We start from the raw sequence: 22,206 nt of genomic DNA on the forward strand, positions 1-22,206 counted from the left end.
ACAAAGTTCCTGCATTATGTTTGGTTCCGACCTCTGGTTTCGGAACTACAGGATGATATGTGAAACGAAATCAAAATTGTTTAACTCATTTTTCTTGAAGATGGCTGAACCGATCTAAGATGCAAATGAAATCTAAGAATCATCTAAGATTCAAATGAAAAGTTTCAAAGTTCTATAAAACATCTTGCTTTTCAGTCAGATCCAACTTCCGGTTTCGGGGATTGTATAAAAATGTCTATTCCACATAATTTAATCAGGTTTATCGGGTTAGCAGATTTGGATAGTCGATAAAAAAATTAACTTTTTTCAGTTTTAGTGGTATTCAGTTGTCGATCAGAAGGCACCTAAAAATTTAATTCGTGCTATGATCTCTCAAAGATGTCTTAACTGATTTTCAAATGTTTTGAAACAAATGTAAAGTGTACAGCTACTCAGGTGAATTTATCTGACTTCGGCCATACCGCTTTTAGAATTCCGGTTCCAGTATAAAATCGTTTCTCAAAGCTCAATCGTTTTCTCAAAAAAAGCCTAATCAAATTTCAGAAACAAAAATTTTAATTAAAACAAACTTATATACAAAAATTAATTATTTTATCCAATTATGACTTCCGGTTCTCGAATTACATGATGATGAATTTTTAAAATTCAAACCGATATAGAAGATGACAATCCCGAAAAGCTTCAAAGTTGAACTCAAAACTGTTGTAATTTATTCGTCATATGGCCATACGAATCGGTTTGGGTTATGCTGGTTCCTGAATACCGGCTCTGGAAGTACCTTAAATTACCGTAAACTCTAGAGTGGAACTTACATATCATGGCATGTTTAATCGATTATCACACTTCTAGATTCAAATTCGATCCGATTTGCAGTTTCGACATTACAGAGTAATGAGTGATTAAAATCTCAAATTGTCGCTTAAAACGAGGGTCATTAAAATAATGTCATGAAAACTTAAACACCGAAGAATATTCATGCAAAAAACACATGCGGATTGATAAAAATAGGTATCATCTCACTGCTAGGTGGATTAAACACGTTTTTTTCTTTAAAACAACTACATAAAATAAACGCATCAACTTCCTTATACTTGAATGAAACTTTGTGCAGTGGTCTCGTATGGCAAACCATTTATTTTTCACAGATAGAGAGACCTATTCGGCTCAAGACTGATTTTTAAACAAGGTGAATGAAATTTTTGCGCGCGCTTTCTTCACATAGTTGTAACTCGAAAAATTTTGATTGTGCTAAAATGGTGTCGAAGAAGAAGTTGTAGGGAATAAATAGTATCGGCTGCATTGGGCCACTCATGATTTATCGAAAAGTATTGAAGGAATTTGTTTGAATTTTTTATAAGTAAATAAAGTGAGTAATTTCTGTGACCAATTTTCTTCAAAAATATTTGATAACCTAAAAATAACCTCATTCTTGTGACAACAATGTAAACTTTTGGTTTCAAGTTTTTTGTTATAAAATTGACAGAATGTTAGACAATTAGAAAAATGTCAAGTGAAAACTAGCCCAAAGCTTCCAAATCTCCCCTGCTCCTCCTACTGATAAAATAAAATTGAACTTTTTTGCAATTGCAAAAAAAAATTTTTTTTTTGGATGCCATCCTTATTTATTTTTTTGGAGCATGTATTTTTTTAAACTGGTTATGAAATTCAACATTTGACGTAAATTTGGTTAGTGAATTTCTAGGTTCGAAGAAGTTATAGCAAAATAAATTTACTAAACTTCAAGTTATTGATACAACTAATTCACAGCCGAACTCAACTTTACAAATTAAAAGAAACAAACTAGTAACTCACAGTAACCTATAACCCTAACCATAGTATACACAACTTTCAGAAATCAAAAAACCACAAAAATTTAATTTGGAAAAAACACATTTGCAAAAATTTAAGTTTTTGATCAAATAAGTCATTTAAACAGCAGAATAAGATTTTACAGTTCAGAAGCCACGTACAGTTTTTATACGTAGGACTATGTCTATGTTTTCTCTGAGAACCGAGGCCCGGATTGCCGAATGTCATATACCATTCCACCCAGCTCGATGAACTGAGCAAATGTATGTGTGCATGTGTGTGTATGTGTATGTATGTATGTATGTGTGTATGCATCAATTAATGTCACTCGATTTTCTCAGAGATGGCTGAACATATTTTCACAAACTCAGATTCAAATGAAAAGTCTTACGGTCCCATAGATCGCTATTGAATTTTATCCCGATCCGACTTCCGGTTCCGGAATTGCATGCAAATATATGAGAAAATGCACACTCAATTTTCTCGGAAATTTCTTAACCGATTTTTACAAACTAAGATGCAAATGAAAGCTCTTGAAATTATTTAAAAAGTCTCCTAAAAGTTGATTCAGATCCGACTTCCGGAACCGGTATTACAGTGCGATGGCGAAACGGAGTGAAATTTATTTTTTAAATTTATTGGTAAATTCATCTAGTTGGCAGACCTTGTTAGTTGGTAGATATATAAATCTACTTTGGTACTACTAGTGCCAGGGTTCCGCTTCTGAACGCACCGGTAATAATGAAAAAAGGCTTCAAAAACGGAACTCACTTCGATTTTTCAGCAACGGTTGAACCGATTTTCACAAATCATTATTCAAATTAAAGCTCTCAGTGTCTTCAAAGATACTGTGCAATTTCATCTAGATCCGAATTCCGGCTCCGAAATTATAGGGCAATGAGTATCAAAACTTTCAAACTGTCATACAAAATTATGCAAAATCGGTACGCATCGGTACATGCTGGTACGGAAGAAGAAGAAAACGCACCCGCCTAGAACACAGCGTGCTTAGTTTAATTTTGTATAGCGTGCAGGGTTGCCACATTTAAATCTATATTAACTTGACATAACTATTTTTTCAAATTGAAAAGGTGATGGTAGTTTATATCAAAGAAAGTTTTGATTTCATTCAAGTTTAAAAAAAAAAATCCTGATAGAATTTTCTAGTGATGTTTTTGAAAACATAAGTAATATGAGAAAGGCATCATTACACCACTAGGTGGAATAAAAAAGGTTTTTATACACGGGTGCGAATTCGAGATACGGAAACTAAAACTAAGTCAGGTCAGGTGCATTACACCTAATGTTTGAATATATTTCTGTGTATCGATTCGAGTAGATGCAGCCTTTCCTCGCCGGTATGTAAATAACAAACAAAGATCAAAATAATGACAAATTTTTCCATCAAATCTTGTCTTGATGTTTCTGTTCTGTCATAGCGATACTTGATATTTTCTTGATATTTCGTCGAAAAAATCAAGAAATTGTACAATATCTACTCAGTATCAAAATTAGTTATTAAGCCTTATTTAGTTATTGATGAGGTATTCCATTATCATTACATAGAATTGATCAAGTAGTTCTGTTTTCAAATAAAATACAATTTAATAAACTGCGTTAGAATCAAATAAGAGAAATGCTTATGTTATTATTCTATTCTGAATCCTAGATTATCGAATAACTGAAAAATTCGTTTTCTGCCAATATTTTGAACTTTATATTTTGTTGCTATTTTCTCATACAGAGTTTGTTATAATTTTTTATATTTGATTTGATATTTTTTACCATTTTGATGTTTGGTTTTAATTGCAAAACTTGCTATTGGTTTACACATCACTTCTACCCGGGATGTTAGCATCAGCCATTTGAAAGTACACCGATTTCTTTGTGCCCCTCGCATTTTGGGCCCAAACACTGCGATGTTTCGATACTCATCGCGACTCTCAAATTGCGAAAATTACTTTCACTTTATTGTTAAAAACACTATGTGCTGTATTTTAGGTAAACCAACAAGTTATTGTGATCTCTTATTTTCGTGCAATAACAATGTAAACCGAGTAATGTCTAATTTCTTCTGTTTGTGCGATTCGTTAATGTCGTAGATAAGGGGCTGTCCATAAAAGACGTCACGCTTTTCTGACGATTTTTGACTCCCCATCCCCCCTTTGTCACAAATTGTCACAGAAGTAAAGACCCACCCCCCCCCCCCCCCCCCTTTGTCACATGTCACGAATTCAAAATAAGTAAAATTCATCTCAATACATTCTCAATATGTATGACAAACCATACAAATATGAGGGAAAAATCGATTTATTACATGCTGTCATTAGATTAAAAAATATCCCTAAAACTACAAAATCATCGGAATTATTTTGTTAATATCAATTATATAAATTGACAAATGTATTTGGTTGGAATTGATGAAACAATTAAATCATCTGTTTTATTCCTCCTAGGGGTACACAGATATATTATTGTTTTAGGTAAAGAATAATATTTCCTTAGTGTAGCATACAGGACTGATGAAATAAAGACCAAAACCTCATCAAAACGAGATCACTGCCGGAGAATCTTCAAGATCAGTTGATCAGTGAATTTTAAATCACATCGATCAATATCGGTACTGATCTTCCGTGACACAATGGGTAGTGATTTTGAGCTAAAATGATTCTTGATTTATGTAAGTTCAATCATTGGATGATTCGATAAGCTTTGATGTTGGTGGAGGAAAATCACATATGATCAAGATAAGACATGACATGATCTACGTCTGAAATCGTTGATCTCCCGCCCTTTTACAAATGGAGTACAATTTAATAAACTGCATCAGAATCAGATAAGAGAAATTCTTATGATATACTATTATCAATGCTAGAAAATCAAATTACTAAAAAAAAAGGTCAGTGCATAACTTAAGTTAAACCGTTTGAAGGCATCTTTTTCTTTTTTACTCATATTAGGCAAAATTTATAAATTTCGCTAATTTACTCGCTCCTCCGTGCACTTTTGCTGATCACAAAAGAAATGATTTCCTGCATCATTCATTTCCGAATTTACAAGAAGAAACTTTTACATCCATAAATACACGTTTTCCTATATAATGTGAACGTTTATTGTGGAGATTTTTTCAGGAAACAGGGCAAAGCAGTAATATAATTAAGTATTTCAAAAATGCGCTCATTGAAAATATTGGACGTCACATTCCAAAAACCTCCCCCCTTCCCCCTATCACAAAAGGTAACGTTTTGTGAAACACCCCCCTCCCCCTTGCGGCGTGACGTCTTTTATGGACAGCCCCTAAGGTAGCTGTGCACATCAGCAACTGAACCGTTTGTGTATTTATTGTGTGCGCCATTCGCTTAGCACGAAATATATTTTCATCGAAATTTCGCTGTTTCTTCGTATTCGTTATTCGTGCTGGATGAACGTGATCAGTTTCACATAGACATAAATATTACTGTCAAATATGCAAAACAAAAGTTTAGAGTAATACTAACATACATAACGTCGTACGTCAACAGTTTCAATTTTTTTCGATCATAATTTTCTAATTCTTAAAAGAACATTCAACATTTCTTTTCAGTGTATAATTTGATTTCTAGGCAAAACCGACTAGGCAAAACAAATGATTTGCATTGCTGAAGACCGGTGCCAAATGATACTATAAAAAGTTTCAATAATGCTTTTGTTATAAAAAGGGTGAATATTAAAGCAAAACGAATGATGCGGAGTTCGAAATTTGTCAGAACCATAAGAATAAGTAATTTCGAATGGACAACGCGACGGTAGGGTACTACATTCCAATGCGGAGTTTGACCTTCTGTTTAAAGAGACCTCACAGTCGATTTATCAGTGTAGTGAATAATTGTATGGGTTAGTACTACGGCATGGGTAGTTTTACTGACACCGTACCATCGATTCTGTATAAAATTATGGTACATGTTGAGAATTCAATCAACTGGATCGGAATCAGATTGTGAACCCTAATGATTGACCACAGAAAATCTTATTCTGCTTGTTGTCCTGCGTCCTGTGAAAGACTGACTTAGTTTACGAGACGAATGTTTCGTTAAATGATTTTATCATTAAAATTTCATTGACCCATAAATTCTGTCGTATTAGAATGAAAGAGCAAGGTTTTTATTGTACATACTTTTTCCATATAGCTCCAGTAATTACCTAGAACATTGCCGAAGACAACAAATCAATCAGACCAACCATTTGAGAGATATAGATCTTTGAAAAATTTCCAAAAAATTTTCGTATATAGGATAGAGACAAATAGGCCATAAAAAAAAGCTTAGGCAAAATTTAAACCAGATCCGAATACATATAATAAATTCAAGTTTGAATGAATAAACATCATTTCCAGTGGAACCGCTAATCTACGAACCAGGTATTGAAGAAAAATAATGCAATCGATATATTTTAGGGGTTGATTGGGTAAACAAATTTCCATCCATTGTATCTCAAACTGGGTATATTTTACTTCATTCATGTTAAAGCCTTTGTCATCATTCTGGGCACAATATATTTATTCAATGACTCAATGACTTATGCAAATAAAAACGCAAACGTTGCAGAATATATTCAAGAAATTGCTTTTAACCGAAGCTGGCAGAAATACTTTTCCTGCTCAATCGATTCCCATCTCACTAAATATGTGAACTCGTTTTTCTTATAAGCGAAAAGATTTCCTACAAACAAGCAAACTTGCATTCGCTCAAGGATTACTAGTTCATTTGTTGAAATAAAAGCTTTTCATCGAATATCCGAAAAGCAGCAGTGCACTTCACCAGGTAACCGTTATTCTTACTATACTCACACACACGCGCGCGATCTTGGATATTTTAGTGATTCCCCCTCGTAGTGAGCTGATTGATTCATCGTGAGATTCCATTAATTGCCATTTGTTTACTTCCTGGGTTGCTTGTCGTCGTGATCCGCTATTCAGCATCCATTTATGGCAAGACTGGTTCTTTCGCTGATACGACAATTGACAACTAAACGCGGCTCAAAAAATGTGATAAATTCATGTGTGCTCGCTTGCCTCAAGTGCTGGAAGCAACTGTTTAGCCGGACTAGAGTAAATTCAAGAACGCACGTGGCTCATACAGTGGTAGCGGTACCTGGCATTTACAGTCACTGATTGATGATTTTAGCTACATACCGCTGGCACTTGGCATTGAAGGACATCTAGTTAGTGGGACAAAGTGCAATGAACTCAATGTTCTTTTATACTGTCTTTTAAAGTGAAAGGCATTCATAGTGTGGGTATTGAAATTGACGGGGGGCTTGTTAATGGATTCTTTGCATTTCTCAACTAATCAGTATTATGGGTCAGTATTTAACGAGCGTCGTACAACCAGTATACATTACAGTTTGCGTGGAAAGTACATCGATAATGCTTCAAAGTACATCGATAATTCTATTTCAGTTTCAATCTATCAAAAAATAACCCGTCCATTTGTTCTTGACAAATGCATACACGAGCGACAGTTTATTTTTTGTCTTACACGACACCCAATGTTTCGCTAATGGCGCCGAATAATCGTAGAGGAAGGTGGGGTAATATCGTCTCCTTATCCAAATAACCATAAGCAATAAAGCAATAAAGCGTCATGCGCCTTTCGTTGGCTCATATCAGCTTTACAGTAGCATGTGAATCTGTTAGGTTTTAATAGCAATTCTACATTTGCATTAGAAGTAAAAATCAGAAATAGTTTTGATACTTTTTGATTTCAGGAATCAGAACTAATTGGCTCAGGCGGCACGTTCCCCTAGTTATTTGGAGTTTTGTGGCAATTTGTTGGTTCATATCAGCCTTACAATAGCATGCGGATCTGATAAGTTTTCATACAGAGAACAGACATCTATATAGAGATTTCAATTTGTGTAAGAAAGTTAACGGTTGTTTTAAAAAGCAATCACCAAATAGCAATTCTCCTGTTGAGGCGCTTCGAGCAGTCCAGTAATCCATTATGGACTGTTCCGTTCGAGCTTTCAACGTATTTTTTAACGGATTTTTACTCGTATGCTTTACACAGCTTTTTTTGAAAAGTTTGTACTAGATTGGTTGTCTGTTCTCTTTGGTTTTAAGAGCAATACTATATTTGCATTAAAAGCAAACATAAGAAATCGTTTTGATACTGTCCCAGGTTGGCGATTCAAGGCATAGGGCACTGGTCTAACAAAACCAGATGCCGTCTGTTCGAGCCCCGACCTGGAAGGATTCGTAGTGTCAGTAGAATTGTAGCACCAGCCACGCAATGGTTTTGTACACTCTGAATCGGCTGCGAAGTCTGTTGAAACAGAAGGTCAAATTCCACTTCAGGAATGTAATACCAAGGCTTTGCTTTGATACTTTATGATTTATTACTTGAGTTACACAAAATGGCATAAAATGTCTTCTCTACACTCAGACAAAATGAGTAGCGATGATTTATGACGCATACAAAATATCCAATGCCACAATTTCATGAGATTTGTATGTAATATATTACTCTTTTATAATGTTTATGATTTTTTGCTTGTACCACATCTGTCACTATTATAATGTTCATTCGATTTGACTAGAGTGCCTATAGCCAGAGTGACGAACGTTTGAAATAACAGCTTTGTTCGATAAAGCAAACGGCCTATCAAATACAATGTAAAGTAAACGAAACTACCAACATTTCGGATTAAATGCTTTGGATTGTTACTAACATCACGAATGAGATATCGTCACTCTGATTAGAAGCACTCTAGATTCGAAAATATATGAGGGATATGTTTTGGTGAGAATTTCGCACAGTGCTCCAAAAATTTTCGAATACATTAAATGAGAATTTTTAATGGAATTTCAGTGTTTACAACTTCATAAAACGACCATACGATATTTTGTGGCAAAAAACATGAGCAACATTAAGGAGTGTATCGAAAATAAGCTATCCACATACATTTGTGTTGTACGCATGTATTTGTGATGGTTTTTTATGCTCAGATCACAGCGTGCTGTGCGTTTAGCTGTCAGCTTTCGTTTGTTTACTTGTTTGTGCGGTTGAAATTCTGCGTTTTTGAAATGTCGTGTATTGAAAAGGAAGTAAAAATTAAGGTTCTGGACACATGGCTAAGTGAGAAAGGTATTTCTATGCGATAATTGGCGAAGCGGTTTAGAATTCATCATGCCAGTGTTAAAACCATCATTAATAAGATTGAGGAACACTATTCTTTGGATGAGCTACCAGGAAGAGGTAGAAAACCCGGTTCTTCCAACCCGAAACTGGACCAGAAAGTGGTATCTCTTCAATCATGAAGAACAAATCAATGTCAATACGTGATTTAGCCAAAAGAGCAGGAACGAGTGTCGGAATGATCCAGCGTATCAAGAGGCGAAATCACCTGAAAACCTACAAGAAGCAGAAAATCTCGAAACAAAGTGTAGAACAGAAGAGGCGAGCAGCAACAAGGGCCCGGAAATTGTATTCACATCTTTTGCAGTGTCCGGATGCATGCGTTTTGATGGACGATGAAATTTATGTAAAGGAGGACTCAAAATTCCTTCCGGGTCCACAATACTTTACTGTCGTCGTTGGGAAGGATGTGAGCGATGCGGACAGATCGATTCAAGTGGAAAATTTGGTCGAAAGGTACTGGTATGGCAAGCAATTCGTTCCTGTGGTTTTAAGTCAACCATTTTTTACACTACCGGAACTATAAATGCAGAAATCTAACGATCTGAGTGTCTCCAGAAGAGTTTGCTGCGTTTATATAAGAAGCATAGTACACCTTTACTGTTTTGGCCGGATATAGCGACGGCTCACTATGCCAAAACCACTCTCAATTGGCTTGCGGAAAAAGGTATAAATTTCGTTGAGAAAAATATCAATCCACCAAATTGCCCTCAGCTTCGAACCGTCGAACGTTTTGGGCAATCGTGAAGAGGGTCTTCAAGAAGACTGGTAAGGCAGCTGGGAACATGCAGGAGTTCAAAAAATTCGGGATCAAGCGTCCAAAACATGCGACGCAACACTTGTCCGGAGCTTGATGAAGAGCGTTCGATCAAAAGTTTGAAAATTCATGAAGAAATAACATACATAATAAATTTCATACGGTTTTCATTATGCTCAAGTTTAACCTCTTACAATAGAGGTTCAATATTTAGTTTGAATAAAATATTGTTTTTTATCATAATTTGAAAGGAAATTTTGTGGATAGCTTATTTTCGATTCACTCCTTATAGTGAGAAGTTATATGAAAGGTGTTCCTGTACTTACACTGTTACTGATTATTTTCAACTATTGAAGAACATTGGAAAGACGTCGTAGTCCTACCGTTTTACCCCGCCTTACCCTTTGCCCTGCAAATAGATATGCACATGTAGAGGCTAGCATGCGATGTCTGATTGTCATCAGAGACGATTCGCGTTTCGGCACATAATCTATAAATAACACGGACAGCGTCACATTTCGCTGATTGTCAGTGTTTGTTTACAAAAATAAGTATGGTTCGGGTTTATATTTTGGGCTTACAATCCCACTGCGTTACGCTTTATCGTTCTAATGTGTTGCCCTTTCTGCGAGTACCGCAATAATAGGAACAGTTTCCCAGTCTTTGTATGTATTTAGATTGCCATCATCTTTGCAACTTACACAAACTGATAGTGACAATGGAACTCGTTGTGAATTTTTCAAACATTTTTACTCTGTAAAGAGTAGTACACACAGTAATTGACGTATATCCAGGCCACATGTAGTCTGGCATTGACAGAGGAAGCTGCCTAGAGTTACACGGTTATTCGTGCCAAATTACAATCGAGTGTAGCCCTAAATAGGCCCGTAAGTCATGAACCGAATAAAAAGTCCAAGTGAGTTTGATTTGATATTGTAGTTAAGGTGCGGTGTCCTTCAAATAGAATAATTTATAAGTGAGAAAATCAGTTTTTCGGAGGAAATAAGTTCTACGGTTCTGCGTCGACTGCAGAATGTAGGCGCCTAAAATTGCATCAGTGCAATTATCGGATAAAAAGTTTAAGTTAAAAGGTGGCTAAGTTTTTATCTGGCTTCTGTATTCATTGTGACTAAATCTTATACAAAGTTCGGCAATATTATCGAGTAAGCTGAATAAAGAGCCAAGATTCCTTCAATCAAATCTAAATTGACATTACAATGATAGCACATCACGGTAGTTTCACTTACCAACGAAGATACTTTGCAATCAAGTTACAAAAACACTTCTACCTTGGTTTGGTAGCGAATAAAAACCGGTCGTAAACAATTCGATTGTGTCTTGGTTGTGCGATAGCTGCTGCCTTGATTTAGCACGATGTTGTGTGCTCCTGATATGCCTATAACACATCGGTCAAAGAACTTCAATCGCAAAGGCTGAATCAGCTGATGAAGCATGACTCGTAATGTAAATATATTTTGCGTAAGCGTGTGAATCATGGTTTCTATAAACAAGAGCTATTTTTATTTTAATTGAATTGAATTCGGCCACTTGAAAGTAAAACTTGAATGACCCTAGTGGTTAATGGCCGAATAAATAAAACATCATAATTTTTGTTATATGCGTTTTATTATGATATATCTGCTATATATCGTATGAGATTATAAAATATAACTTGAAAAAAACTCTGATAGCTCGAATCCATTTCGAAGAAATTACGTATGAACCGAGTCTAAACAGCTCATTAACGAATGTAAATAAAAGAATAATTTATCTTCCATTCTGAAGTAAACCATATTACTTTCCATAGTCATGAGTAACACACAAACCGTTTGTGTTACGAATTGATATGCGCAAAGCACTGAAGGTCCATTTTCATATTATTGGTACCCTTGACTTTGATTTTCATCGCTGCAAATTTGAAGAAACCACCAGCACTTCGATAGCAACTGTTGCCCTTGTACCGCGAAAAATCGCAGCAATGGTTCCAACGAAGCGCATCAACAAGATAAATATCATTAACACCCTTATAGCCTTCGCCTTCACAGAAAGCGTAAACGATATTCCTAGCATTTCCAACTACCGCAAACAAAGCCATTTTTCAACAGCATTCGGAATGCACCCGACCTATAGCTTTGCGTGTACACTTTGTAGACATTCATAAATATGCATGATGTATGATGTTTTACTATCACCCATTGTAGCAAAACTGCATTACAACTCGATCATGTACTACCAATTAACAGAAATCAATATGTCGTTGTATGAAGAACCAAAAAATGGTTAGTCGGTATATAATCTACTTCGCAAGTTACCATTAAGATATCATTTGCTTCCAAAATTCTGTGATTTTTTTGTAGGGAAAATTGTAAACCTACTTGTATTGTATAATAGGGAAAAGGAATTCATATACTCACTTACTAACTAATACAGAGAGCGAATCGATTCAATTGACGATTGCATCGATTTTGTCCACAACAAAGAGTTAATTGATAACTCATTTACTTCGAAATAATAGGGGAGAGTGTTCAGTTACCGCCACCCTTTTCTTTTAAGCTTATAACTTCTGACTAGGTGCACATTATACATTAATGGAAAGCCAAAGTCCCTAGCTAATAACTAAACAAGAAACTAAGTTGATTTAATCGATTGAAAAAACTTTATTATCAATTTAGTAAAGTGATAAATATTGGCCATTTCAAAAAAGGTGTTCGGTTACCGGCACCCCAGAAATTTAGCTTGAAATGGAAAAATATAAGTCAAAATTGCCATTATTCAAAGAAAAAACGGAATATATTCTTTTCGGAGGCGTTTTGGGACAAAAGTCTTCATTGTCTGATGGTGACTTCGCCTTGGCTCTCTTGGCCGATGATTTGGATGGTGTCGCCTTTGGTGTTGATTTGGCCGATCTTTCACCGGCTTCGCGGGATTGAATACGTTGCTGCAGTAAAATTTATTGGCTTCTTATCCACTAAGCAACGTTTAATGGCATTAATCAGTGCACTAAAGTTCATTTTCCTTGACTTGGACGATTTGTTTGAAGTTGCCATGGCTAACAGAACCAGAGAACCAAAGTTTTTACTTATATAACGGATGTATTGAAGTCGTCAAGTTGTCTACGTGTTGCATATCACCCGAGATGTCAGGTAATACAATAAGTTTAGCTAGACAAAAAGGAAAAGATCGCGCCAATTATCAAAAGTCTGTAATTTCTGACGAATGTCTGCAAACAATCGAAGTTTCAAAAAAGTCTTTAGACGAAAAAAGGTTTGCAGACTTGGCATCTCTGCATATCACTGACAATTTTTCGCGATTTGTCGAAAAAATAGGGTACCGGTAACCGAACACCGTGGAGAGCCGGTAACCGAAATCGGTAGACATTTTCAAAATGACGAAAAAAAACTTTAGTTGCAAAAATTTTGATAGTATCCGGTATTAAATCACAAAATAGATCTATTTCACCTCATAAATATTCAATCCACTCGTCTTTTCGATTGATGCTTTTCAATTTATGATACTATAAAAAAGTCATAAAAAATTTTTATGTTGATTTTCACGCAATTAAAATTTTTTTTAAGCGCAGCAAAAAGTAAAAGCGTCTGTTTGCTTTGATATTCGGCACAAAAAGACCGGGCAGCTATTGCACACACATGACATTTGTCGGAATGACGCTATCTGCTTTCTGTCAAAAGTTACGGTGGGTGCCGAACACTGCCGGCAACCGAACATCTTCCCCTATAATTCGGAGTTGTTATATACGACGTAATGTTAGAGACGTTCGATTCCACCTGCCTTTTCCCAGTTCTTAGCTAAATGTTTCTCATTATTTACCTATCTTTTCGATATCCCAACGTTTTGCTTCACAATTACCGAACATATTTCTATTGGAATAAGCTCTGGGATGTTCGGAGGATTGTTGTCATTTGGTATAATGTTGATGTTGTTTCTTGCATGCATCTCTTGAGCCGCTCGTGCGTTTCTGGATCCCATTGATATAAACTTGTTGGTAATCGTACCTGTAGTAATGGTTTCGTGATTCTCGCTCTTATTTGAGAGTCTTGTTAAGTTAATTGGCATATACACACTTAAAACCGATTCTCGAGCTCGGCATAATGAAATGCCGAATTATATCGGCAACACTTAATTTTACTGACTATTCAGTAATTAACATGCTCCTTTCCGAAAATCGTTAAGTTCTATGCTGATATCTCGGTAAAGCGAGTTCTTTTGCTGAAGTTTGGCAAAATATTATACTGAACGTGTCAGTAAACAACAAATATACCGAGATCAGCAAAACCGTTTGCCGAGATTTCGAATAGCGACTTAGCTTTTACTGAAACTCGGTTGGACACTTGTCATTTAATGTTTCCTTTAGATTTTCCAAGCATCACGTCGCCATTGCTCGTGGAACTGGAAAACATCTAAACTGGATGAAGGAAGAAGATTTGTATATTTTATTAAAAGATAAGTAAAATCGAAAACTATCTAATTTGCATATATATTTATATCCGCTTATTTACAGGTGAGGTGAGGAGCACTAGAAACAATTGTCTTTAGCCGTGATGTTTTCGTTTGGTGTTTGCACTTTTGTGGTTTGCTGAATTGAAATGAACATCAATAAAATATTCCTTTCCCCAACATTAGCTTTTGCTGATATTAATTTCATACAAAAATAACAAAATATCTTTCCTTTTTTCGATTACTGATGACTAGGCAATTCATGATTCCTTCCTGATAACTTTTGCCGCGCTGACAGCAAAACTTCTGCTGACAAGTTCGGCAATAATTGACAGTTGACAAATTTTGGATTGCCGAGATTCTCAGTGATTATACATTTTGCCGAGACGATTACCGAGCACTCGGCTGTGCAAATCTCGGCATTTTTTGCCGAGATTCAGCAAGAAATTGTGTACGAGGTCTGTTCAAAAAGTACCCGGAATTCTCATTTTTCTAAAAAAATATTTATTTATTCGTCTACATCTATATGGTCCCCTTCAATGTAATCCCCCCTAGATATAATACACTTATGCCAGCGTTTTTTCCAGTCTTCGAAACACCCATGATAGTCACTTTTTGTAATGCTCTGTAGCACTCTCAGCGATTCTGCCTTTATCTCTTCAATCGATGAAAAACGCTGTCCTTTCATGGGTCTCTTCAACTTTGGGAACAGGAAAAAATCACACGGAGCGATATCTGGTGAATAAGGAGGTTCGGGCATGATTAAAGTCTTGTTTTTAGCCAAAAAATCACGAATAAGCAACGATGAATGAGCACGAATTTTGCTGCCACTCGTTTCATGCCCAAAACATTTGAAAAAATATGATGGCATGAGCCAACTTCATCAGCAACTTCTCTAATAGTGATTCGGCGATCATCCATAATCATATTTTCCACTTTTCCCACATTTTCATCGATTATTGACGTGCTGGGTCGACCGGAGTGTTCGTCGTCTTCAACGTCTTCGCGGCCATCTTGGAAACGCTTATACCACTCGTAAACACTTGTTTTTTTCATAGCAGACTCACCGTAGGCTCTCTGTAACATTTCGCACACTTGGTTACACTTTATTTCATTTTTCACGCAAAATTTAATACAAATTCCTTGACTCTTCAATTCTTCCATTGTTTAAACTAACAAAAATCGCCGAGCTCAAAAAAACACGTCTACACCAGCCGCTACAAGACAGAATGTAAACAATGAATACAGCTGAAAATTTCACCATACATTAGGGACATATGTACCAACACAATAAAAAAAAATTTTGACCACCGGACTCTCCAGACGCGCGCAATTAAAAAATTCCGGGAACTTTTTGAACAGACCTCGTACCTTGCTGCTTTCATTTTTTTGACGGAGGAATATGATGATTTGTTTTAGTCTTCTTAAGACCAGGTTTCTCCAACCATTTTTCAAGAAATCGAAAAAAAATGTCCGGACATAAAAAATACTATTAAAAATGATATAGAATTAATTTTAAGGGTACATGCGACCGGGAAGTTGGTAGAAAAAAGGGGGGCGATGCGCGCCCAGGCACGATTAGTCACAAATAAAAACTTTGTTCGGCTTTTTCTCCAAATCAAGTGTAACTCGTATTTCAATACTATTACACGTATCAACATGAACCGAACGGTATCTTACTCATTAGATGTCTCTCTATGGGTGGAACTACAACCAAAAATATTTATTAACAATTAAAAGTGTAAAAAAAGGTTCCAAAATCAAAAAATGACCTCTATTTTGTTAATTTGTTCTTGGTGTAAATTTTTCATTCTAGTTCCGACCATAGCCAAATCGATACATAATATGAAACTACTTTTAGCTTACCGATGATACTTTTAGCTTGCCGCACCAACAAATCGAACGAGTTTGACCAGTTGTTTTCAAGGCTACCATATTGAAAAAAAAACAGAAAGAGAAAGTTTTTTATGAAGTTTGATATTTATAATTTTATCTGTGAAGAGTACAATGTGGAAGATTCCATAGCTGGCTATTGAATTTCATCTTTATCCGACTTCCGGTTCTGGAATTACAAGGTAATATGTTCAAATCTAAGGGATTCAATTTTCTCGGAAATTTCTCGACCGATTTTCACAAACTAAGATGCAAAAAAATGTATTGAAACTTTTAGAAAAGTCCCCGAAAAGTTGATCCAGATCCGACTTTCAGTTCCTGTAGTAGTCATAAGCGCAATAAGTGAAAAAAAATTCATTTTCTTGAGTAGTTTTTAACTAGTAATGGCAAGACGAGAAGCGTATTTTTTTATAAAACTTACAGCTAAATTCATCTAGTTGGAAGACCTCTCATTGTTTTAAATGATACGGTGCAATTCAATCCGAATCCGACTTCCGGTTCCGAAATTATAGGACGATGAGTGTCAAAACATTCAAATCGTCATTCAAAATGACGAGACAAAACCGGCACGCGTCGGTACGTACTGGTACGGAAGAAGAAAACATTACCGGCTTTGATCCGTTCGCAGCGTGCTTTGATCAATTTCGTATAGTTGCCACATTTAAATGGCTTGACCGATTTTCACACACTTAGGCCAAAATAAAAAATTTCATAATCTCATATGTTGCTGTTGAATTTCATCATGCTTTCATAGGGTAAAGTGTGTTTAAAATTGCACACCGTCATTAAGGACGATGCAAAAAAGGTAAAATTTGGCTCAAAACTGATTTAATTTGTAGGCTATATTAGTTACTTACTAAACAAACTGGCTATTCCGGTTGCAAGTTCCCAGTTCCAGAAGTACCGGATATAGAGGTCAAAAACTCTCAAACAAGACTCACACAATTTTATCAGAGATGATTTGATCAATTTCACAAACTTATACCGTTTTCGTTTTTGAACTTAGACACGGGCGACTCTGACTCCGAGTAAAACGAACACGTGGTACGCACCCTAAACAACAACTCATGAAAAAAAGAAAAAATAAACAAACTTACAGAGATGCGCGGTGCGACTCGAGAAAATTTTCAGAGCGAAACTACGCGATTGGAGTCCGATCTAGAGCGACCTCAAGTTGCTAAAACAAACATATCAAACGTTGTTTGGGCGACTCTGGGTCAGCTTTCGGGCTGCTCTGATCAATAAACGAAAACGGTATTAGGCTCAATTGAAAGTTCCTATAGTCTCATAGGTTGCTGTTTAATTTCATCCGGGTCCGACTAATAGTTCCGAAACTGTAGGGTAAAATGTGTTTAATTATTTAGTGCGACGATGCAAAATGAAGAAAAATTAACTTGCCATAACTGTTTACAAATTGAAAAGGCTATGTTAGTTCAGACCCTAAGAAAGTTTCTTATTTTATTCAAGTTTGAAAAAAATTCTTGACAGAATCTTCTAGTGATATTTTTGAAAATATAAGTAGTATATTTTACATCACTAGGTGGACTAAAAAAAGTTTTATTGTAAATTTGATATTTACTATTTTTGATTTGTATTGTTTAAATAACAACTTTTCAACAAGAACTCGATTTCGGAATGAAAAAATTCTGAAGTCGTAAATTGGTATGATTTTTTTCCAAGTGGGTAATGATAATTTTTTCAATGATTTTCATATAGGTAAGTCTACAGACATACATTTACAAACAATACAAGTTTTTAGATCGAACTGAATAAGAAATCGCTAACCAACACTACAGGAAAAATGGCAGTGTGCGCGGTAGATACTTAAAATTGTTCTATACACTGAATATCGGCGGCAAATCCTTTCCAAAATAAAAGATCCACGAAGGAATGTAGCATCAAAACGTTGCATCTTTAACGTTCAATAATAATGAGGCCCAATAAGTAAAAACTTTGAACAGACTCGTTTTTTCACCGGTGCACTTCTGAAATATCGTAAATACCTTTCTTCGTTCGTATGCCTGCAAATGTGCTTCGTGCGAAATACCTATGTGATCTGATCTCGTGCAAAATGTGCGCAGATCGCGTGTTTTGTTGTTACAAAAAGTATAAATAGAATGAAGTTAAACTTGGAAAGGAGTATGTGTTGGGAAGATGCGGGTTTGAAACAATGTAAACTAATGTAATGAAATATTTTCTGCAAATAGAAGATTGCCTAGAATCAAATTTCTCCCAGACACATTGACATGGTTTGAATTGGAAGTTTTCTTGCACCTTGAACTTTGTTGTACCACATATAGCATCCGAGTGAAATACACATTCAGAACGCCTGATTTCATTCACAGCCCGAAGTACACAATGTCTACTAACTGTACAATGTACAACTACCCAATCAAATCGAATAAATCAAACCAATTGACGTTCCTTTGAACGTTTGCTTTGAACTTCTCTGAACGATAACTAACATATGTTTTTCTTCACTTTACAGGGCTATGGATCGGCTTACGGCCGATCAAGGCGCATTTGGGTACGGCTAAGTTTATGTTTTTCTACGGGTAAGCGCACAATAAACAAGCGAGCTGCAAATATCGTTCTGGTTGTTAATGAATGTTTTGTTTTTCTAGTTCAAAATTCGACGCCCATGATATCTTCGACCTTGACCAGGCCGATAAGATCGTGCGTCATCCAGAGTTTGATCGAACCAAAAAGACGGTGATGTACTTCCATGGGTACATCGAATCGCCGGAAGTGGAAAGTGTGCATGTGATCGTGGATGCTTATCAGAAACGGAATGACCACAACATCATCATACTGGACTGGGCACAGCTTGTGGATGGGAACTATCTACTGGAAGCAGTACCAAACTGCAAAAAAGTACTCAAAGTCGCGGTTTCAAATCAATTCGTGGAGTAACATATCTTGTTGATACATTTTTCAGCTCGGACAAAAACTTGGTTCCGTGATACTGGCTATGATAAACGCTGGATTAGACGCCAGCAAACTCCATTTGGTTGGACATTCATTAGGTGCACAGCTGGCTGGTTACGCAGGTCGCACCGTTTTATCGATATCGAAGAAAAAGATTAAGCTTAAGAGGTACGCCGCCGATAAGCCGCTTATTCAAGGGATAAGTTGTAATCCACAATATTTTCTGTCTATAGAATTTCGGCATTGGATCCTGCTTTTCCCCCTTTCTATCCCGGCGTTTTTGTGACGCATCTGTGTGAGAAGGATGCCGAATTTGTGGATGTCATTCACACCGACGCCTGGCTGTACGGGGCCCCAGTTAGTACAGGAACGGCCGATTTTTGGCCCAATAATGGCAAAACTCTACAGCCTGGTTGTCCTAAACGAAACTACAAACCACTTACAGACAATGGTAAGTATGCTAGCTCAAGTGTGGGTTGTATTTTGATTGATTTGTGGTATCGTAGAATTAAACTTTCTTCGCTTTATTTCTATTTCTGTTTCTCATTTCTAACATTTTTGTTCCCGCATGGACCCCAATAACCCTTTTTCCATTCCAATGCAGTCGTGCCATACAAGTTGGACTCACCTGAAGCCCATGCCTGTCGCTATGCATGTTTGTACTGTTTCTTGTATCACTTAGTCTGAACTCAATAGAGCAAAATTTTCAACTATCATAATATTATTTTGATTTGTTACTGATCTCATCCGACCACTTACAGATCTCTGCAGCCACCGGCGGTCGTGGTGGTTTTGGGCGGAAAGTGTTGCCGAAAATTCGACGACTTCCTTCCATTCAGTGCGGTGTAAGTCCTGGGGAGATTTCAAAGAGGGCAAAGTAGACCGATCGGCCCAGATCATGTATATGGGCATCGATTGCAGTTTGGAGTAAGTTGATTGGCAAAGCAACCGGCAACCTGTGACTATATTCAACTGAACATGTTTATTTTTGTTTTCCAGCGCCAAAGGAGACTACTACCTGCAGACTAATGGAAACCCACCCTACTCGAAAGGTGTTGCAGGCGCCAAGTACGAATAATTTAATAATTTGCAGCTCGTATATACCAGTCTTAGATTAGTACAAATTGACCATGAATTGGACATATAGAAATTTAGTTACAATTTGGCATGATTTCTCAGAGTACGGGTTTTGAAATATTGAAACAAATGTGGTAGTTTTGATTGGCTCGGAATACGTCGCTTGTTGTTAACTAACATTTACCTAGTAAAAACGCACGACTATGAAAATACTACACTTTTAAAGCACACTGTTTTGTATATACAATGTTCATACTTAACTCCGAAATAAGAATTTATGTTAAACGTAAATTTTAGTTACCAGAGCTACCAATATTCATATGTTTGATTAGTGATAGCTAACTGTTCAATCATAAATAGATGTTAAAACGATCCCAGCATAGCTCCTAAAGAATAGATAGATTTCCCAAACATATAACAGAACTAAACAAATAGTCTCAATTGTTTTTTTATACATAAAAATATACATTAGACATCGTTTGCTAGATATAACACTGAAATCATTTGCAGAATTTCTATTTCTAACCAAAAGAATCAAACAAAGTTTAAAAAACTGCATTGTATCATATACATGTAAATTCAACTTTTAAACAAATGGATAACGAAACCATTCCGCATAATGACTTAGAAAGTTTTGTTTAATAAACCGAAAGTATCTACCTGCAAATAATTGACAATCAATGGCTTAACATCAGCTTAGTATTTTTTTTATGTTTATAATCGATCAAATAAAATGCTTTTTAAATTGTTACACCATTTTGTTGAAGTTTTTAGTTCCACAGTTGTGATATTACTTTGCATTGAATTGCACCTTCATTAACACTATTATTAGAAGCGCATTGTTTGCTCTGAACTAAACAAATGTAAATGACGACATTAATCCGACAAATAAGATAAATAAAGAAAGATTTACTTCAATCGGGATTTGAACATCGAATGGTAGGTGTTAATTGTATATTCCTAACGTACTAAAGATGTGAAATATCACACCCGTTCTTCCTACTGTATTGAGCTTTAGATTTTTCGGATTTCCTTTGCAAGCTTGGCAACCTGTACTAGGAACACGGTGATGGGTAGTTTGTTTTATTTAGATAGAGGGATTCAAGCTGTCTACATCACACACGCGAATGATATTTCGATTATGTCAATAAATAAATAATTAAATCACTCATTGATGAAATACTCATTTCCGGAGGTTTCCTGTCAAATAAGAAATTAAGAATAACTTTTTAGCTATGTCGTATAGAATGGTTATGTATTACTTAGGATACATTTCCATTTTTCCTCTTGAATCTAATCTAATGGCTTCGATCTAAAATTGAAATTTTTATGTGTGCGTGATGTGTTTTCCCCTACTACCTATTTTACACTACGATAGATAACATATAAGACGAATGTCGGTTCATCATATTGAACTAACACACACACATTGAGTACAAATAATTTCATTGTATATTGAATTCATTCCATATAATAGAGGAATTGCAATGAGGTTAAAAGGGTTCAAGTAGTTTTCATTGTATCCTAGGCAAGGAAAACCTTGAATTATAAGCTACATTCCGCATCTGTTCAATTTCATTCCATTCAATGCAGTTTATCTTATTTGAATCTATTGAACTCATCTCTCGTTTTTGAGTGATTTTGCTTTTGATTTTCAGACAAATATGGAAATAATTTCGTTTCAGAAAGTACATGAAGATACTCACAATTAAGTTAATAATTCACTTGATTAATCAATACTCTTCAGTAAATTATCATTTTGTTTGCAAAGACGTATTAAACTTAGTATATTTTTATCACTATCTATAAAGGAAACATACTGAAAAAAATGAATGGAATAGGAGAAATAACAATCTACGAAACTATTACCACAGAGACGAGACTCAAACCAACAGTTTGTTTCTATACTTTTCACAATTTTTTTTCTTGAACTTTATATGCGATTTTTTTCATGCGAATTTTCAAAGCATGCAGGTATTTCAATGCGAATTTTCTAAGTTATGCAATTTTTATACAAGTTCTAGAAGTTATGAGTTTTGGATTGTCTTAAAAATGCACGAAACTTCGGAATCTGGGGTTATCTCGGAAAAAATTTAAGTCGTCTCTTTGGGA

At 35.8% G+C, this 22,206-nt stretch overlaps 1 protein-coding gene across 13 annotated transcripts in view; it reads left to right on the forward strand.

Moving 5' to 3' along the window:
- LOC131430906 (endothelial lipase) overlaps window positions 1–21,031 on the forward strand; it is a 43,560-nt gene extending 22,529 nt beyond the window's left edge. For 12 of the 13 annotated variants that reach the window (XM_058596168.1, XM_058596169.1, XM_058596172.1 and 9 more), the window contains 6 exons: window positions 18,578–18,644; window positions 18,714–18,963; window positions 19,028–19,185; window positions 19,251–19,468; window positions 19,779–19,944; window positions 20,017–21,031. In XM_058596168.1, the coding sequence (XP_058452151.1) occupies window positions 18,578–18,644; window positions 18,714–18,963; window positions 19,028–19,185; window positions 19,251–19,468; window positions 19,779–19,944; window positions 20,017–20,095 (938 nt within the window). In that variant the 3' untranslated portion in view covers window positions 20,096–21,031. Of the gene's footprint in view, window positions 1–10,517; window positions 10,658–18,577; window positions 18,645–18,713; window positions 18,964–19,027; window positions 19,186–19,250; window positions 19,469–19,778; window positions 19,945–20,016 lie in introns of those variants that run through there. The other variant, XM_058596179.1, reaches the window with a different exon arrangement.
- The last annotated feature ends 1,175 nt before the right edge of the window (window positions 21,032–22,206 follow it).

The sequence above is a fragment of the Malaya genurostris genome, chromosome 2 (genome assembly GCF_030247185.1).
Source record: "Malaya genurostris strain Urasoe2022 chromosome 2, Malgen_1.1, whole genome shotgun sequence".
Taxonomy (NCBI): domain Eukaryota; kingdom Metazoa; phylum Arthropoda; class Insecta; order Diptera; family Culicidae; genus Malaya; species Malaya genurostris.